Source organism: Calypte anna, chromosome 13 (genome assembly GCF_003957555.1).
Source record: "Calypte anna isolate BGI_N300 chromosome 13, bCalAnn1_v1.p, whole genome shotgun sequence".
NCBI classification, from domain to species: domain Eukaryota; kingdom Metazoa; phylum Chordata; class Aves; order Apodiformes; family Trochilidae; genus Calypte; species Calypte anna.
Window position 1 is genome coordinate 11,982,476 of NC_044259.1, and position 18,848 is coordinate 12,001,323.

At 43.6% G+C, this 18,848-nt stretch overlaps 1 protein-coding gene across 3 annotated transcripts in view; it reads right to left on the reverse strand.

Moving 5' to 3' along the window:
• The window catches only part of GLRA1 (glycine receptor alpha 1), a 35,786-nt gene extending 18,622 nt beyond the window's left edge, over positions 1-17,164 (reverse strand). For 2 of the 3 annotated variants that reach the window (XM_030459082.1, XM_008501659.2), the window contains exons 1-3: positions 17,109-17,164; positions 3,277-3,407; positions 446-513 (exon numbers count right to left, since the gene is read on the reverse strand). In XM_030459082.1, the coding sequence (XP_030314942.1) occupies positions 446-513; positions 3,277-3,407; positions 17,109-17,164 (255 nt within the window). Of the gene's footprint in view, positions 1-445; positions 514-3,276; positions 3,408-17,108 lie in introns of those variants that run through there. The other variant, XM_030459084.1, reaches the window with a different exon arrangement.
• Between the last annotated feature and the right edge of the window lie 1,684 nt (positions 17,165-18,848).

Here is an 18,848-nt window from a genome sequence, read left to right on the forward strand (position 1 = left end):
CAGAAATATGTCTCTGTGAAAATGATCATCCAGCAATTCTCTTAATCTTTGGGAATCTGCTGCAGACTGGATTGTATTTCAGCTGATTTCTCTTCACTTAAAGCATTGAATCAGACTTCAGGATTTATATGTGCTTAAAAACAAAGTATCTGCACCTGTCTCTGAGCTTGGTGCCTTAGGCAAGTCCCCAGAAAAGACTTTTTTTGTTTTCTGACTCTTATATTTTGCCTGTACAGTGTTCTTGTCGAGATGCAGCTAAAGACTGTGTAATCTTCAACTACGTGGAGTACATCGACTGTTAATTTACTCAAGCCTGAGTTAAGCCTTGGGAACACAGACAATAGCTTCCTCTGGTGACACTAAAGAAGGGGGTGATGCTGCTTTTGCTGGGAGTGTGGTGAGGCTGAGCCCTGGCTGAGCAGCTGTGCTGTGATGTTTTACTTACCATAGTTGTTTCTGCAATCGAACCAAAGCTGTTGATGAAAATGTTGCAGCTGACATTCACTGGTGGGCCTGCATGACAAATACAGATTGGAGCAGCAGTTCAGCATATGCTTATAAAAGTATTTCCACTCTTTAGCATTAACACCTAAAAGGGTCCTCTGGGGGCTCCCAAAGGATCTGCTACTGATGTGGGAGGGAAAGGCAGCAGGGTCAGAGCACAGAGGAACCGCACTGAGCACCAGTGTCCAACACTGAGGAGCTAAGGTCACATTAGCTTTGTGACAGATGCTTCTGGGAAGATAAGATCTATGGAAGTGAAGTGTGAGTTTTTAGATTATTCCCATCCTTCACGGAGATGAGGATGGTGTCTGCATTTCAAGCACTGCCTAATGGCTCAGCCTTGCTTGGGGGGTGATGCTTGCCTGCTAAGGCCACATCTGCAGTCAGGCAGCTGCTGCAAAATGAAATAGTTGGGAGGAATGGCTTTAACAAGAGGCTTGTGCTTCTAATCAGTGCAAACTTCCTCCTGTGTGTACATTAATGGAATTTTCTGATTACTAAGTAACATCAGGAGCTGGGTTTACTCCTCTTTTATTTTTTATTTCCTTTTCTCCTTCATCCTCTGGGTGAGAGTCCCAGGCAATCCAAGCAGGCTGCTGCCTAACCAACTCCCAGGGAGCCCTTTGCCAGTGCAGCAGCAGCTCACACTCTTTGATCTGTGCAGCCTCCAGACTGTTAATCATAGGCATGGGCTAAAATATCAGGTTCAAAATGCTTTTTTTTCCCCCCTCTGTACTTCACCAAACCATCTTATGCAACAAACAGGCTTGTGAAAGTTATCCAGCATGTATCTGGTCAGTCTTTAGCACTTGTTTTATCCCTTCTGTAGTATTCTTGTTGAGCTCAGGACTAACAGTTTTCTTCTCTGGATCCATCTCATGGACCATCTAGAAGGTCCATGCCCTGGTGATTTCCCTTCCCAAAGAGCACAGTGTAATTAAAATCCTGAGCTGGCCTCCTGGATGACTGCAGGTGCTCACCCCAGCTTTTGGCCCTGCTCTTACTCCTTCTGTGCTGTAGTGAAGCTGAGCATGGGATGAGCTTGGCCAGAAGAAAACTTCATCTTGAAGAAGACTGTCCAGATTTGCTGAGGCACTGTGTCCTTGCCACTGCTGTGAGCACTTTGCAGGGTTTTGTTTCGCTTTGTTTAGCTTGTGTAAGGCTCTAGAACCTTCCCTGCCTGCCACTGACAGGTGCCACCTCTGCAGTGGTCACACAGGGTACAGCCTGGGTGAGAGGTCCCTTGTCCCACACCTGCTGGGCCCAGCTCTGTCCCTGTCTGGATTGCTGACTTCATCCTCCAACTGCAAGCAAAGCCCAAATGTGTCTTCCTCGTTCTCAGAATGCCCCAAATAAGTCTGGGCTTTACAGCATTTATGGAAAAGCTGTGATCTTCTTTTGTTAATCTTACCCTCCCCAAAAATCAATCTGATAGGGATCTTTGGTGGTATTTTTGTGTAGATCTAAGCCATTAAAATGCCCCTATGAGTTACTACAGTTAATTTAAATGACATGCTTTGAGAGCTACAACCCCAAGCTCTGTAAAACACCTCCTATATAAATTGAAGCCTGATTTATGTGTGGGAGGCTAAGCCAGCAAAACTACCCTGTGGGGAAGGTGTAGTTCATTGAAATAAAACTGAAATTAAATTAACCCAAATAAAAATGCAATACAGCTGCCTTCAGCAGGAAGATAATGTATACATTTCATTAAATATTAAATTTTAATTTCTTTTGTGTGTGTGCATAATTCAGTGGTAGGCAGGTTTACAGGGTGGTTTTTTTTAACTCTCTGTGATTTGGATAAAACCAGCAGTGTTTTCTGTTGCCTGCTTGATTATGAGGACATAAGCTTGCCACCTACCTTTGGGTTTAAGGGCCCAGAGCAGAGCTTATTGCTTGATGCTGGATGGCAGGTGCTGTCACCATGATTAATGGGTCCTGGAAGCCCTGTTTCAGCATTGCCAGAGACTTGTGGGACAAGGAGGAATTGGTGGCAGGAAACAACAAGTCAGTGAAATGAACACTAGGGCAGAGAGTGGCTAAGAGGGGCAGGTCCCACTTCATCTCTGGGTTTGAGTCAAGGGCAAAGAGCCCTGGGGAAGTGAGATCAGTGAAAAAGAAAACAAACCCAAAGAACTCACAACCCCCAGCCTTGTTAGAAGTAGTTTTTTGAGGAGTAAAGTAAGAGATTCTGTTGCTTCTTCCAAGGCCTTCCTCAGCACTGCTTGGCTGTGAGTATAGGGGAAAATGGGGCATGAGAGGCAGGGTTTGGGATGGAGTTGTGCTGGGCATCAACTTGAGAGCCCCTCTGTTATGGGGGGGTAGTAATGGCTCAGAGCTGCCCCTGGCATCTTGCTGAATTCTTCTGGAACTAATAGGAAAGATGTAAAGGGGGCAGGGAGAGCATTACCCACTATTAGAAGGTGCTGTGGGCAGTAACTCAAGGGAAAAAGTTGGTGGTTTTCTCCCAATCTGCAAGAGGTTCAGCTCTCTGCTATCCACTGGTTTGTCAGGATCCTCTATCCCTATATTGAAGTGTTTCCTGCATGTCAAGGTGTTAAAAGTTTGTTTTGCTTCTCTGTGGAAATCCTATTTCTTTCCAGACAGCTACGAGGCATCCATGTTCAAATATCTTGTTATCATAAATATTTCATATCCATGTAGAGTTTGCTTCTATTCCATATACAGTTACAGAGGCATTCATGAGGGATACATGCAGTTTTCAGTCCCAAAAGGAAATGAAGCCACAAAAGCAGGGGGTTTGCATACCTTTAAAATTTGGCCTGATCCTGGCATCATATCCTGAAGTTCGTCCCATCAGCTTATCCAAGAAATCAGAGGGAGACATGGGTTTGGGGGCAGATCGTGCTGCTGCTTCAGCTTCTTTGGAGGCTGCCAGGCTGTTGGAGTAGAAAGAAAGAGAAAGTTTAACATACATCCCATTCTGGGGGTTGTTTGGGGTCCATAAACTGAGCAGTCAGCACCTCCTTCTCTCTATGAGGCAGGATGGGTACCCATGTGAATTCCTGATGAGGCTGGTTGCTGCTGCTTTGTTTGCCCAGCACAAATGTCTCTGAATACAGAATCCCAGCTGCCACCAGAGCAGGAGAGAGATGATGAGTGGAGAAAATCCTTTTGTGAGTTTAGGTGTCGTTCCTTGGCATGCCACTGAATTATAAATGTGAACTTTGGCACTGAGCTCCGCAGGAAAAATCCTCTCTGAGATTGGCCTTGGGCAGAAATTACTGCTTAATTACATGGCAAATAACAAGGAGCATATTTGGTACTCTGACAGCCTAATTTTCTAAAAGGCAGGTAGGACCAGAGCAATCTGGAACTGGAGGTTTAAATGAGCATCACGTGGGTGCATGGCTGCTGCAGAGCCTTTGGGACCATAGGGATGGATGTGCTGTTGCTGCTTGCTGGGCAGGCCAGAATTTGCTGTGGGTACCTGCAATGCAGGGTCTGAGTTCAATACAGCAAAGCAGTTTCTGGGCTGGCATCAGTCTGGAGACTGATCCTAAAATGATCCTTATGTTGGGCTGATGGTGAAAGGAAATGAAATCTTTTTGGGACCTGTATGGCCTCTGGGGCAGAAAGAGTGAAATTACTGATTCAGCTGCAGAAGATAAAAATCTAAGGCTGACAAGATTAAAATCTAAGGCTGACAACATGTCTTCTGACTCTGGGAATCTACAAGATCTGCAGGGTGATGATTTTGGCTTAGGAAGTCTGCTGTTGCCATCTGCACTGGAACAAGTGACTCCTTGGTGCTCATTCTCAGCTTTGCAGGAAGGTTTTATTTACAAAACAGGAATAGACACTATTCAGTTCTTTCCCTGTTGTTATATGGCTTCTACATGAATACACATCTGTTCCCAGACTGAAAGTGTGACGATGTAAAATTGCCTAGATCAGGAAAAAAAACACCACCCAACAACAACAAGAAACCAAAACAAAACCCAAACAACACAACAAACAAACCACAAAAACAAGCAAACAAAAGCATCAACAAAAAAATTCAACCATCCAAACCAGCCCCACAAATGACATGCAGTGTGCTTAAGGCAAGAGCGCTCTCTACCTGTGGCTGGATGCCTGATGCTGGTTGAAGCTTCCAAGCATATTGCAGTGAAAATGTATAATAAGGCAAAGAAAACTCCCTTAGAGGAAGTGAAGCTCATTGTTTCACCTTTTGCAAACCTCTTGTATTTGTTTAAGTACAAGGTCTGTGTGGGAACTGTGAGAAGCTTCTGTGGCTGAGAAGCTGAGAGGCCTCAGCATCTTTACAGCAGGAATAAGATATTGAGCTATTTATGTCCTGAAAAATGACAGCATGAAGTCCTCTTACAGCATGAGGACCTCACCTTGGAAAGTTTTCTTGTCTTAAGAGAGCCTGTGGTGGTCAAACCTCCTGTCTCAGAAGAGTAGTGCTAAGTACTGGCAGAAGATCTATCGGGAATAATATAGGGATGGTTGCTATGCATGGTGTAATTGCCACCCTGCCCTCAAAGTCCTGTTGAAACATAAAGCTGGGAGTCCAAAGACAAATCTTATCTAGACAAGGCCTTGACAAGAGTGTTTTGAACCACCGTTCCCTGGGACTTGAGAAATGGATGGGATTTGAAAGGGTTTGGCTGCCATAACTTCAAAATCAGGAGCCTGTAGTAATCTGTAAGCATTAGCTCCCTTCCCTAGTGTTAGCAGGGGTAACTTCCCAAGCCTTGGCTTTCAATCCTGAAACTGACAACTGCAGTCTGGCTTATTTTGCAAGCTGCAAATGTATTATTTCCCTCTTCAGGGAGACAGAAGTTGACAAATGATCAGAAAATCATTAATGACAGAAAAGAGGCGGAAAATTAAGGTGGATTGTTGCGTTGTTCTGGGGAGAAAATTTCTTCTCCAGATAAACAAAAAGAGGCAAAACGTGTAAGAAAACTACAGAAGGATGTAGTTTGCGTTGGTGCAAGAGTGTTGTCTGAGCCAAGAGCATCTTGATGCATTTTAATAGCAGGCAGACAGCAGCTTATCTTATTTACACTGGTGTAATCCCTGGTGGATCTGGCTGAGAGAGCCCGTCAGGCAATCATCACCGCTCCAGCAGTGGAAAGGATCCCTTCCAAGGGTCGATGAAGCAGCTTAATCTTTTGAGATATTAACACCAGCAGGTAAGCAGACTGCATCAAGCCTCCAGGAGGTCCAGCCCATCAGCAGGCACATGAAGAAGGTGCAAGCTGGTGGAGATGATGAGCTGGCTGCTCTCTGATTACCTAAGAAATGCATTCCGTAAAATGGAGCAGTTGAACCTCACAGGGCACATATTAGTGATTTCTCCCAGCCTCCACAGACTGTTTTCTCTGTCTACATTATTTTGTTTCAGCTAAACAGATGATATATTCTTGTAAAAAGTTATTTGGTTTCAAGAGTGGCTCTTCTGTAGTCTGGACACATAGTTTGCTCAGTTTCCAACTCCCCAGTTGGCTGTTCCCTCCTCCTTTCTCCATTTATATTGTCCTTGTGCAATATTTTTATGCCTTTTTTTTTGGCTGTGCCCGTGGCTGTCCATCTAATTAAGTCCAACATCACAGACTGCCCTGTTCTGGCTGAATGCTGATACTGAGAAATATCCATTTTTTTTCTTTTCAAAAAGCAGAGACGGAAGAATTTAATTAGCACTGGGCCTCTATTCCCTTGTCAAATAATTTAATTGTTAATCATTAATTCTGAGGGTAAAAAAAATAATGTCTGGCAGCAGAAGCACAAACTGTTGCAAAACAAATGTTTGCAGAGGAAATACATCTGCCAAGTGTGGAAGGCTCAGGTCCCTCTGAAGGTAAACTGGTGCAACACTAAGAGAGCATCACTGGGTTTGTCTCTCATTGGGCTCTTGGCAGGTTTAGGAAATAGAGGATATGGGATCACTTTCCCTGTTTCAGTGCTGCTCAGCAAAGGCTTCCAATATGGTTTGTTTAATTATTTACTTTTGAAACACAAAGCAAGCCAGAAAGCTTGGCATGGGTGTGTTGGGAGTGGTGTTCAGGTGAGATGCCTCATGGATTTAGACTGTGATGTTTTCTGTGAGTAGGTATCCCAGGGAGGGGAATATCCATGAGGTCTTTGAGGCAGGCTGAAGGGACCAATGTAATTATTTACCCCATTAACTCAAAGCCAGCCCTCTTTAGAGTAGTGTGGGGTTGTGGGGACATAGGAGAATTCCTCGGAGCCAGCAAGCTCTGGAAGGTGTAAGTACACAGGGAACATCAGATGGTTGGGTGCAGAAGTGCATAGTACTCTTCCTGATTAATTGTTCTCCATGGTGGTTCTCCCCTGGCCTACTCACTTGGGTTTGAACCATCTCCCTGGTCCCTCTGATGGTTCCTCTTTGGCAGAGAGACTGAAGCTAAGCAGAGCCTGGTTTGTGCTCAGCCTCTTTCTGTCTCCATCTTGTCCTCGGCAGCCAGAGGGAGGAAGAAAAGATGAGAAATTTTCCTGGTGAAAGGGAAAGGGGAGCCCTAAACCCTGTAGTCAAGACTTATTTCTGACCTCCCATCACCATGCAGTCTTGAGGAAAGTGCTGCCAGATGCTGGCCTGGGAAGGCTTGGCAGAGACTGCAAGCAGACTTTTTGTAATGATTAGATTTACTATCAAAATGAATAGCACAATCAATATTGATAAGCAATTCAATTAAAAAGGATGAAACCCATTGTCTGCATGTTTCTCCCTGTCACACTGTCTGAATTGCTGACCTACAGCAGTAGAGATGGATAAGATAAAAGAGGGCTGAAGGTGTGTGGCCCCTGTGCTGTATTTTTGTCTGGCATGGTGCATGCAGAGCAGAGGGAGCTTTGAGTGTTGGAGAGATGCTGGGTGCACAGGAGTAGTGACAATCCCTCTGGCCACACTCAACTGCTGGTGATTCCAGTGCATACAGTAGAGATGTCAGATGTGCTACAGGGGTGGATTTGCAAAGCTCATTTTCAGAGGTAGGGAGGAAATTTTCTTGTTTTTTTTTTTTTTAATTCAGCTGAAAGAAACACAGAGCAGACTTTGGGCCAGGATAGGGAAAAAATTTGTGTACGGTGAGTGATGAAATGTAGAGTCAGAGAATCTGTGAGAGAGGAGATTTTACTCTGAGAAAAGCATGGGGAATAAGCTATTATTTATCCCTGTTCATGGAGAAAGAGGGTGATGGGAAAGGAAAAGTTAATGTTGCCATCTCTGCCTCAGGTAGTTGCTCTCTGTTGCTGTGAGCTGTTTAAACCAATTCTATCTTTCACACCAGAACTGCATTGCAGTACTCTCAGGATCTAATCAGTTAAAGTTTTAACTCAAAGAACCCCAAAATGCTCTCAAAGCTCCTACACAAAACTTTACACTACTCCCTGTTGCTGTAGAGAAGGACAGGAGCTGGGAGACAATTTTCCCTGGGGCTCAGGGAATTAACCCTCCATGATGATTCCCATCCAAGGAAAGCTGCAACAACATAGAGAAAAATCTCTCCTTCAGACTGCAGCATTCTGATGTCTGTGTGTTCCACTGCCACATTTCTGCAGCCCATGACTCCTGCCCCATATGGCAAAACACTTTGTCTAGAATTCTAAAACATCCCAATTACACTGATTAACTCTATGGAAAGACACCAGCACTTGGAACAATCACTGATGATGCCTGGGCAGAGCAGTAAGGAAATAATAAATGACTTCACAGTCAGCTGGGAGTCAGGGGGGAGAAACCTGCAGGTTACATGTGGCTGAGGTGGGAAAAGCACAGGGATACCTGGAATTCACATGGGAGTTCTGCTCAGTCACATGCAAGATCCCTGCTCTCACAAGTACTGCTGTTCAAGCTCTCATATGTGGCATGATCACTCCCTCTTATCTCCTGTTATAAAAATATGTGTGGAATTCAGTTTTGAAGCCACAGACATTTTGCATAGTGACTTTCTCTCTTCCAGAAGGATCTACAGCTCTTGGAGCACAAGTGGTGACTTTCTGGAAGTGTATGATCCTAAGCCACTGAGACAGGTTTGAAAACACAGCTTGAGCAATGGAAAATCACAAGTCAAGGCACAGGTTTTAAACAATTATGAAGTAAATCCAGCAAACACCAGCACTGAGTCTTGCATGTGTATATAGAGAAGGGTTTTAAAAAAAGTTACAACTGCATTTTTCATGGAAAAACAAAGGGGGGAAAAAAAAATCCCTGCAAAGACAAAAGCATGTGTCTGGTTTCATGCACTCTGAATATTCCCTTTAAAGTCAGTTGTTTAAAGTTATGCATAAACAGCCTTCCTGAATGCAGTAAATAAAGAGGAAAGTGTCTTTACAAGATGAGGCTTCACATTTTAGGTAACAATATTCTCTTCCCTGATATCCTCTTGATTTAATTTTTGGATGGAGAGATATGGAGGGAACCTCAATTGACATCAGAGGGGTTTAGATCACAGACCAAACAAGTGTCAGAACTACGAGAAAACAGGGATGCTCTTCTATCTATAGCTCTGCAGCCTCACTATCAGTTGTGTTTTTATCAGTTCAAATAGCTTGCTGTGGCAGCTTTTTTAAAATGAACAAGCACCATAAATCCTTAAACTAAAACTAAGTTTGGAAAAGAATACTGTAAATGCTTTTTTCTTTTTTTTCATAAATCAGAGGTGTTTATGACTAGAGTTCTTTTAAAGAGATATAAAAACCAATGTAGAATGGTGGTGGGCTTTGTCTTCTGAACCTTTTTGCTACAGATCCTTTGAAAAGGCCTCCTGAGCTTACATGCATCACCTGCCTACAAAACTGTGGGTCCCACAGTCAAACTGAGGCACTCTGATGTGTTTTGTACTGTGTGAGTGAGTGATCTCATTTTGATGTTTTCTGATAGAATTAGTTGTTGTCATCACAATGCAAATACCCTGCTGGAGATGAATGTTCCCTCTGTGCTGTCTGTGATTCCTGATTTATCAGTTTATTCATGAATTATAATGAAATGTCACTTCTGGAAGGAATGTCTTAGCTCTGGGCCCCCTGTCCAAGTGTCTTCCACTCCCTATTTCAGCTGCCTTCTGACTTGGGGGCAAAAAGATTGAAAACCCCATCTTTTGCCCCCCTGCCAGTGCTGCAGGGCCCGTGTTGGTTCAGGAGAGCAAAACACTGCTGGGAGGCAGGAGTGTTGGAACACACACATTTGGGGTTGTAAATCTGATATTGTGAGTTCTGATGCAGGAAAAAGATCTGTGTGTGATATGTCAGGGACTGTTGCCCTGCTCAGCAATGTTTCTAGAGAGTAAAAGGGATTGAATAAGAGACAAGATTGTAAAGGTAGCCCATGAAAAGTCACTTTCTTTGTCCATACCCTGTCTTTGCAGTTCTTGCAAGATAAGAAAAGGCTGCCTCACCCAGGAATCCAGAGCACCTCCCTTCCCTACTCACAGCTGCAGTAATACATTTGGTGCACAGATTTTGCTGTACTGGGGGACTCAACCTGTTTTGCACAGGGGCTCTCAATATCCAAAAGGGTATTTTGACTTAAGGATTTCTTACAGGGCCCTGAAAAAAGCTGGGTCTTGTGTGCCTTCAGGTTTTATATCTCCTCTGTAAGAGAGGAGGGGCCTCTGTGTGGATCTTTGCACAATGCATCTTTTTCTACGCAACATCTGAAACAAGAAAGAAAATAAAGCCAATCGGGTAAAGGTGAGAGGTGATTAATTTTGCCAGGTTTTCTCCCAGGTTTTTAACCTGGTTCCTGGCTTGGTGTGTTTTGCTGCTGAACCAGCCGTATGCAATAGTGATCCGATCCCCCGTTTATCCCACTTCTGTCGCTATTTATTGATTTGTGTGTTTGGACCAGCCCTTTTGGGGCTGGGGGAGAGATCTGCATGCTGGATGAGTGGTCGTGGGAGCTGGCCTGGCTTGCAGGGCAGGCGTGGGGAGGCTGCTGTCGGCTGCACCCGTCTGAAGGCAGCGTGCGCGGTGATTGATGGCACCGCAAGCCCTGCTGCTCCTCGCATGCGGCACTCCTGCTCTTGGCAAGCTCTCCCTGGTTTTTTTCCCTTTTCACCCAGCCAGCAATGAGGCACTGATAAAAACAAGAGTTTCCTGCTTCTTTGATTTTTGTCTTTTTTTGCTTTTTGCTTTTTTTTTTTTTTTTTGGTGGTTGTTTTTCCCTAGAGGTCAGTGGGGGCTACAGGGGAAAGATGAAGAGGGAAAATCCGAAAGGAAAGCAGGTGTGAAAATGTGTTCTTTTCTTTCCCCCTCCTTCTCAAAATCCAAATTTTGTAGGGTTTGGTAAATGAAGATTTCTCTGGCTTGCCTCAGCTGGCACTTAGATCCAGCAGTGATGTGTTTACAGGATGCCAACTGTGTCTATGTACCAGCCAGATGCAGTGCAGTCCCCCAACCAAGAGCTTTCCATGGTGCATTGTATGGATGAAATAATTGTCTGCATAATGGGGAGTGCTTAGTGTGTGTAAATGATGGGTGCATCTGTCTGTCTATTTCTGGTCTCTTTAGGCCCTTTCTGTGCTTTGGCCTTATGAAGGGGATAAAAGCTGCGTTTCTGTGTTGTGTTTGGGATTTTTTGTTTTTGGTTTCTGTTTGGTTTTGGTTATTTTTTTTCCTTCTCCCCACTTTCTGTACATCAGTCTCCTGAAGTGAAGAGAAATCAGCAGAGATTTAGGAGCAGCTTGAAGGTATTTGTCTGATCAAAGCACGCAGACCTCCAGGACCAGGTCAGCTAAAGCACATCAGCAGTTTTGCAAGGGTCATTTTTCAGGACCAATCATCTTGACTAAAAAATATTGATGTAAACCAACTCTCCTTGAAAAAGACAGTCTCTGGCTTTGTAATCACAGATGTAAGTTGTTTGGGTAATTTCAGAGACAGATGAGAGAAAGTTGATGTGATTTTTTTTTTTTTTTTTTTTTTAAATTTGCTTTTTTAAGGAGAACTGACTTGCTGAAACAGCAATATTTTATTAAGTACAATTCAAAAGTTGCTCTTTTCTGGGTTGTGCTCTAGAAGCCAGCAGCCAGACAGTTCAGTTGTCTGCTAAACATCCTTACAGTGCCTTGCAATGAAGCAGCAGGAGAAATTCCTGCCTCTTGCTCCTTCCATATTGCTCCATTTATCCCAAGGTTTTTTTCCAAACAAAAATTTTCAGAAGCACTTGGAATGATTACTTTTTAATCAGTTAAAAACTGAATCAAACCATAGTGGCCAGGGCGTGCTGGAGTGGCATTTTTTTAGTGTCTGTAAGAATATGTAGAATAATTTTTCTTGAGAAGTGTGAGGTGCACAAGTGTAACTATAAGACTAGAAATCATTGTGTTCTTGCTGACAGAAAAAGGTCAACAGAAAGTATGCAAAGTAATGAAAGCAAATAAAAAAAAGTAATTTACTGGAAACAGTGAAACCTTGATTTAATGTACCACAGCATTGAGAGCTGATACAGGCAAATAAACCACATCCAAGTCAAAATGCATCATCAGCCTATCTGTCGTATTAACATAAGTTACTTTGAGATTCTCAGAAAAGCTCCAGGTTGGAAAATGAGCAAGTAAAACTCTGATTAGATTCAGATGATTTGACATATTTAAATAATGTGATTTTTATTTGGCTGCTGTGATTTTTAAGCACGCTTTATTTTTTTAAACCCTTGACATTTCTAAGTACCTAAATAGCAATTATATTTTTAGGTGGTCTGACACTTTGTTCTCGACACTGGAATTTGGAGAGCTCTTTAACCTGCATGCTAGGATGAAATGAGAGCAGACTTCTCTGCTGGTTTTGCATCACAAGTGAATGATCAGTGGTTGGTGCTGGATGTAATGAAGCAATTTGATTTTTGATACTGCTTGACCTATCAGTTTGAATGTTGGGATCCTTTGCTACCCAGATCACCTCATGAGGGTTTGACGAGATGAATTTCATGAGCCAAAAAGGTGTTTTTCCAAAAAGAGGGGGATGGAAGTGTGCTGTTGCTTACAAGTGCTTTCCTTTCTGACTTAAATCACTTGGTCAGAAGCAGAATGAACTGCTCAGCCTTTAGACCACTATCAAATCTGAGATGGTTAAGATGGGGTCAGAGGGCCCTTTGCTGCTGACTTGTTGCATAAACAAAGGTCTCCAACTCTCTCTGTCATGGGAGAAGAGGAATAAGGGGGGACAAAATTCCCATGTCAAAATTTTTGTTTCTAAAGGAAGTCTGTGTAGACAATTCCCATGATACAATGATGTAAGGGCAAGATCCTACTATTCCCTCCCTACCTGATCTCTCAGAGAAGTAGCTCCCTTCAAGTACTTGAAGAGTAAAGAGGTGTTTTACTAGTGGGACTTTCTGAAGTACAGGGTAATGTTCAGTGGAAGTCCAGGTGGGAAGCTAGTCTATATTACCTAATACCACCCATTTGTGTAGCCTTTCTTTTGTTCTGATCACTCCAGAGAGCAGGTCTGGAGTTGTTTAAGGCAGCTGTTTAGAGAGGGAGGTTAAAAGCAGACTGTTACAAAATGTTTTCTGTAGTTTATATTGATTTGTTTTAATTGCCTTAAATGCAAGTGACTTGTGATGGATGGATTCATGGATGGAAGTTTGTATGAAGTCCTAGCAGAAGGCAGGGTCTCTCTTTTGTGCTTCTGTTGGGATGACATCATATTAGTCTTTCTTTGTGGAATATTTTTTAAGGGTTTCTAGATAGAATTGTCTACCTCATCACATTTTAAAATCTTGAATGCATAACCCTTTTAGCAGGGTCTATAATGGGGCTGCACACTGAGGAAGCTGAAGAGTGTCCTTGGAGACTCCTAGTCCAAGCATTGCTAAATAATTTTTATTTTGTGGAGGAGCCAACAGACTCAGCAGAGGCACAACAGGTCATCTACCACTTCTAGTAGATTTTAGTGTGAGGAAAATACTCTTTAAGTACTGAGAATATCTGCCATGTTGCTTAGCTTGTGGCTCTAGAAGTCTCTGATTAACACTTCGTTCACGGGTCCCCCTGTACTGCTGGCTGGCACTGTAGAGCTATGGAAGAAGGTTTGGAAATAACATGCACGTTACTTTCCTTTTCCTTCCCCTGCCTATTTTTTTGTTGTATTTTCAGGGGGCCGAAATCAACAGCTCTCCAATCACCTGCTTTACTTGTCAAGTCTGTTCCAGGAAAAAGTGTCTATCTCTCTGCATATTTAAGAGGCATCCTATTCACAGTGGCATCTTTGGATTGTTTTAAAAACTGGGATCAAAGAATTCCATTACTAACATGGGGGAAATAAAAAAAATGAGAGAACAATCCAATAGGGTCTGAGCCTGGCAGCAACTTTTAGCCTGTGAATCACTCAGAGCAGCAGCCTGGACTCACTCTGCTAGCTGACAGCTTGCTGCTAGAAGGGGCCAACTCTGGTCTGGATTCAGTGAAGGTCATGCTACTGCTCCTGATAAGCAGAAGTGCAATTAGGACAAGAATCAGGCCCCCAAAATTTCAAAGCATCACAGGACAGTGTCCAGTTGGGTAAGGTGCCAGTACTAGGCTATCCTTTATCTCCTATGTTATACCAAATGCATTCCTATCCCAAGGCTTATGCAGCCATATTTCTGGACCACTAAATCAATCAAAATGTGGCACAACAGAAAGTTCAGGCAAGACCATCACAGGATTGGGGCAGCTTTCTGTTCTGCATGAAGGAATCTGCAGCTGAACCAGAGTACAAATATGTGGTGTGCAGTTAGATTTGGCTGAATGTTCGTGTATGTCATCCCAGAGATAAGCTGGATATCTGGAAGCTCCTGTGTAAATATTGTCCAATCTGTTTGCATTTATTATTTAGTATTGATTTTATTATTTTCCAGAAATAGCAATTTGCCTAACAGAAAGAGGAGTAAGGGATGGTTGGCCAAGTAACCTGTCTGGCAGAATCTCCCACCTCAACTCAATTCCATCCCTGCCTCGGCTCAGGTTCTCAGTAAATGTCTTAGTCACAGCTAAGTGACTGCAGTCTGAGAAGGCAGGAAGCAAAATGAGAAATGCTCTTCCACAAAGAAAGTCGTGTCAGAATAAGCAGCTTATCACAAATTCTTTCTAAACCACCCCAACTGTAACAGAAACAAATATCGTATTGGCAATACCATAATGTTTGTGTTCACACACCAGCTGCTACTCTTTTCCACAGGGTCTTGTTTTTCAAAAGGCTGATGAAGGATGTTTTTGTTAAGCCATAGACTTAGTCTTATTTCCTACACTGCCTATATCTAATTTTCCTTTGGGACTTTGGATGTTTCTTTATTTTTGTTATGTATATGCTAATGTATAGTGGATTTTCTTTCCCGAATATTTTTGACAGCCTGACAGTGAAGTGTGGTACACCCTGTAATTTAAAGCAATGCTTATTTCTACTACAGATTATTGGATTAGCAGCCTCTGTTTTGGTTTATTTTTTGTTGTTTTTTTTTTTTTAAACACTATGTATGATTGAGAGCTGAAGTAATTGGCACATTAAATTTATGAATGACTGCTAATGACTAAACTTCACATACTGAAACTGAAATAGCAAGGCTATTTCAGGGCCAGAAAAGCTGCTAGATTTTTGGCCTGTAATAAATATAACATAATGCACAAAGCTGGGGGTGGACAGGGAGGGAGAAGAAAAGAATCACTTAGAGTCACTTCTGAGCAGAAATTACTGAATTTTTCTTGTTTGGAAAATTATCACAGTACATAAAACAATTTGGTTTCAATATATTTCAATATCTCTCTTTAACTGAGTCAAAGCATTTCTGATTTTTCTTAATTTTAATTTCAGGAAAACTAGACTTCCAGAAATCACTTTTGTAGGAAACTTGACATTACTGTACATAGTACATGTATATATATAACTTAAAAAATTATAAACACATTAGAATGTGAAGGGACTAATTCATCAAGCTTTTGAATGACCAGGACTTCAGCTCTTGTGCTGAGAATCTGCAAGTGCTCACATGCACCGTGCTATGTATAAGTATGCATCAGACCAGGACTAGCAAGACAAGTATGTATCAATTTCACTTGTTTAGGCAGTTCAGAGGAGACCCAGTCAGATGCTTTAATACCAGAGTCAGAATAAAATCAAGCATGGAAATACTCCTTTTTTTCTTGCTTTTTTTTTTTTTTTTTAATTTTACTTTTGCCTTCTAGCTTATTTGCAGACAGCATTCCAGGGCATTTATGTGTTTCTTTTTTTTTTTTTTTTTAATCTCTATGCTTAAACACTGTGGACTGTGTTCAGCTAAAGAGTTTATTGCACATCCATGGGCTCCCTTTTAGTCCACCCCACTCTACTGTGCAGTGCTGCTATGCGCTTGGGACTAAATGAGATGTGAAAGGATGGCTCTGAAGTATTTGGTGTTGTGCATTGCTTTCCAGATAGTGTTGATTTTAGTTATTTCTAGAACTTCTTTCTTGGTTATCCAACAGTTTGAGTTCTCATTACAATTTTCCTTTATTTTGAGTTTCTATGCAGTTACAGAAAAAGGGGGGATATCCCAATTCTTATGCCTGGAAAGACTTTAGTGCCCCAAAAGACCTCTAGCTGGAACAGTCTGGCCAGTATCAGCAGGTCTGCTGCTGTGATTCATAAAATAATAAGTATGACATCAGTGAAGTATATGTAATTAGTGTCTGTTCTTTCATGTTAAGCTATGAGATGAGACTTTGCTAAAATACAGAAATGCAGAAGTAAAAGCCATTCAACTGAAACGAAGCCTAATACTGATGAGCAGGTTCAGGTCATGAGAGGGTTTTTTCAACAGCACATATCTGGTATCTATCACTTGCTACAGCAGCCTGCATGATTCATGCAAATAGAGAAGAGCTTCTTCCTTACAGTATTTTTTGTCCATTTGATAAAAGCCATGCAAGGAGAGATGGATTAGAAACAATTTTTTTAAGGATAAAACTGTTCCTTTTCATTCCTCAGTCCTAGTGAGAAACTGAACACATGTAAACCATCCAAAATACAGCTAGTGGATAATGGACAGGATTGCAAAAAGCTCACAACGTACCCTTTGGCTTTTATTTTAGGTTCTGCAAGTGAAGGATTCTGAAAACAGCATGACAGAAAAAAAGTTGGAAAGCAATGTGATTATTTCTTTGTTTTCAGTGACTTTAGTCTTAGCAATCTGAGGAGATAGGGTGAGCCCTCCTTGAAAAGGTGTCCCACGATTTCTTAAGACGTAGACATGCAGTGGAAGCATCCCATGGAACTCACCTTAACCTGCAGTGTGGGGATGGGGAGGGGGCGAGGTGGGAATATTTACCCGGGCAAATTCAAGTGCAGCATTCCCAGCCACCACTAGTTGTCACTTTGCAACCACCTGGGGTCGGTGTTTTCAGCACTGCGGTTAGTGGGATTGCGGTGCTAATTAAACGGAGAAACTCCTAAAGCCACGGAAAGTCTCAAGCCCGGGGCTGTGAGATAGCCAGTATGGGGGAGCCAAGAGGAGGCGGAAAGGCAACTCGAGAAAAGGCTGAACCCGCTGCCCTGGGGCTGAGGCTGTGCCTAGGGGCTGTGCCCCGAGCAAGGGGTGGGCAAGGCGGTCCAGCCCGGTGCACACACACCCCTCCCATAAAGCCAAGTCTTACCTGAAGAAAACGATCGTCTCCCACACGTAGACTCCGAGTGCGTTGACGTTGCACATTTTTCCAGCTCTTGCTCTTGGTTGGTTTTGGTTTGTTTTGGTTGGTTTGTTTTTTTTTGTACTCCTTGAGACGTGGGCCAGTGGGGTTGCCCAATAAAGTAGCCTGGCACTCCAGGGGGAATCGATAGGGGAAGCGAGGTACCCCTCCCGGGGCAGGCTGGGCAGGGGGGAGACCGGGGAGACCCTGGGCAGCAGCAGCAGCAGCAGCGGGGGAGGCTCCGGCCAGCACCCCGGGCAGCGCCTGTCGGGCGCGGCGTTCAGCACCCTGGAGAGCGGCCGGCGGCTCCGCTCCGCTCCGGCGCTGCCGTGGCTCGTCCCTCCCCTCCGCCGGTGCCCTCGCCACCGCCACTGCAGTGATGGTCGGGGCAGGAGGACCAAGCTTCCCGCACCGAAATCTCCGTTTCAGCGGGATCTCGCTCCGGACATCAGGCTGGCGAGAGGGGAAGACGCAGGGGGTGTAGGTTCGCCATCAGGGTGGTGGGCAAAGGTGGGAGTGGGGGGGGACACCTTCAACAACCCAGAGCTTTAATTTCCGCTGTTAGCCGGGGGTGTCTTCCTAATTACATCCCCAGGAATTTTGTCAGTGTGGAGCCGTGCTGCAGTCCCGGTTGTGTCGCTCTCTTGCCCGCCGTTTGGCTGCTGTTGATTCCTGCTTCCTTTGCTATTTTCCTCCTGAATAAGTTATTGCTGCTGTAGGGAAGGTGTCCCATTGCTCAGGGCTAGAGCGGAGGGGAGCGAAGGGGAAGTTTCTTGGGAAGCACTCCCATTGTGCTCAGAAACAAAGTGGCTCAGTGTCCTCCTAATGCATCTCATTTCCTCTCTGCCCTGTCTCCCCTGCTAGGACTCGCCAGATCTTGGGAGTTTCTTGCTGCATTAATTTACTAAACTGGGGGGGGGGGGGAGAAAGAAAAAAAAAAAAAAGGAAAAAAAAAAAAAGGGCGGGGAGGGGGGGGGGAAGGGGGTGGAGAAGAGGGAAGGCAGAGAGGAGGGGGGTAATTCAGCCTCCCCACCATCCCAAGGCCCTCCTCTTAGCTGTGCTCATTGGTCTCGGGGCTGAAAAAACTACTCTAGGACGTGGTTGGATAAACGCATGTTGTTCACCAGAAGCTGTTAACCTCTCAAGTGCTGATACGTTTTGGTTGATTCAATTATTTATTTTTTTTTAACCCGAATCCCTGTCCTTTTAAGAAGTCTCTGAAATCATCTCCCTTGACAGGGTAAGCAAATTGTGCCTTAAGTCTCCATCTCGTGGAAGATCTGCATGGCTAGAGCTGTTGCTATGTGTTGCTGTTGGATTTTATGGAACATCTCTGTGTTGGGGTTTTTTGTTTGGGGCTTTTTTTTTTTCCCTTTTCTCTTTGTTTTACTTGATTTATTTTTTTTTTCACTAATGCATTTGGTTTTGCAAAGAAATTTGGCACACAGCAGCAGAGCCATCGTGGCCAGGGCAGGTAAGGAAAATTTAGCAGTTTCTTATCACAGCTCCAGCACGCTGGGCTCTGCCTGTGCTCACAGGGTGTTGAGTGTGCTGGTCGGGTTGGGGAGGAAGGGCTCCTTAGTCACTTTTTCAGTGTGTCACTCTGCTCAGCTTCTCCTCAGCTTGTGAGAATTGAAATCTTAGCCCTCCTAAATGTTTTAGCGTTTCTTTTTACTCTCTGGACCCGATGTAGTGGAATTTTTCTTC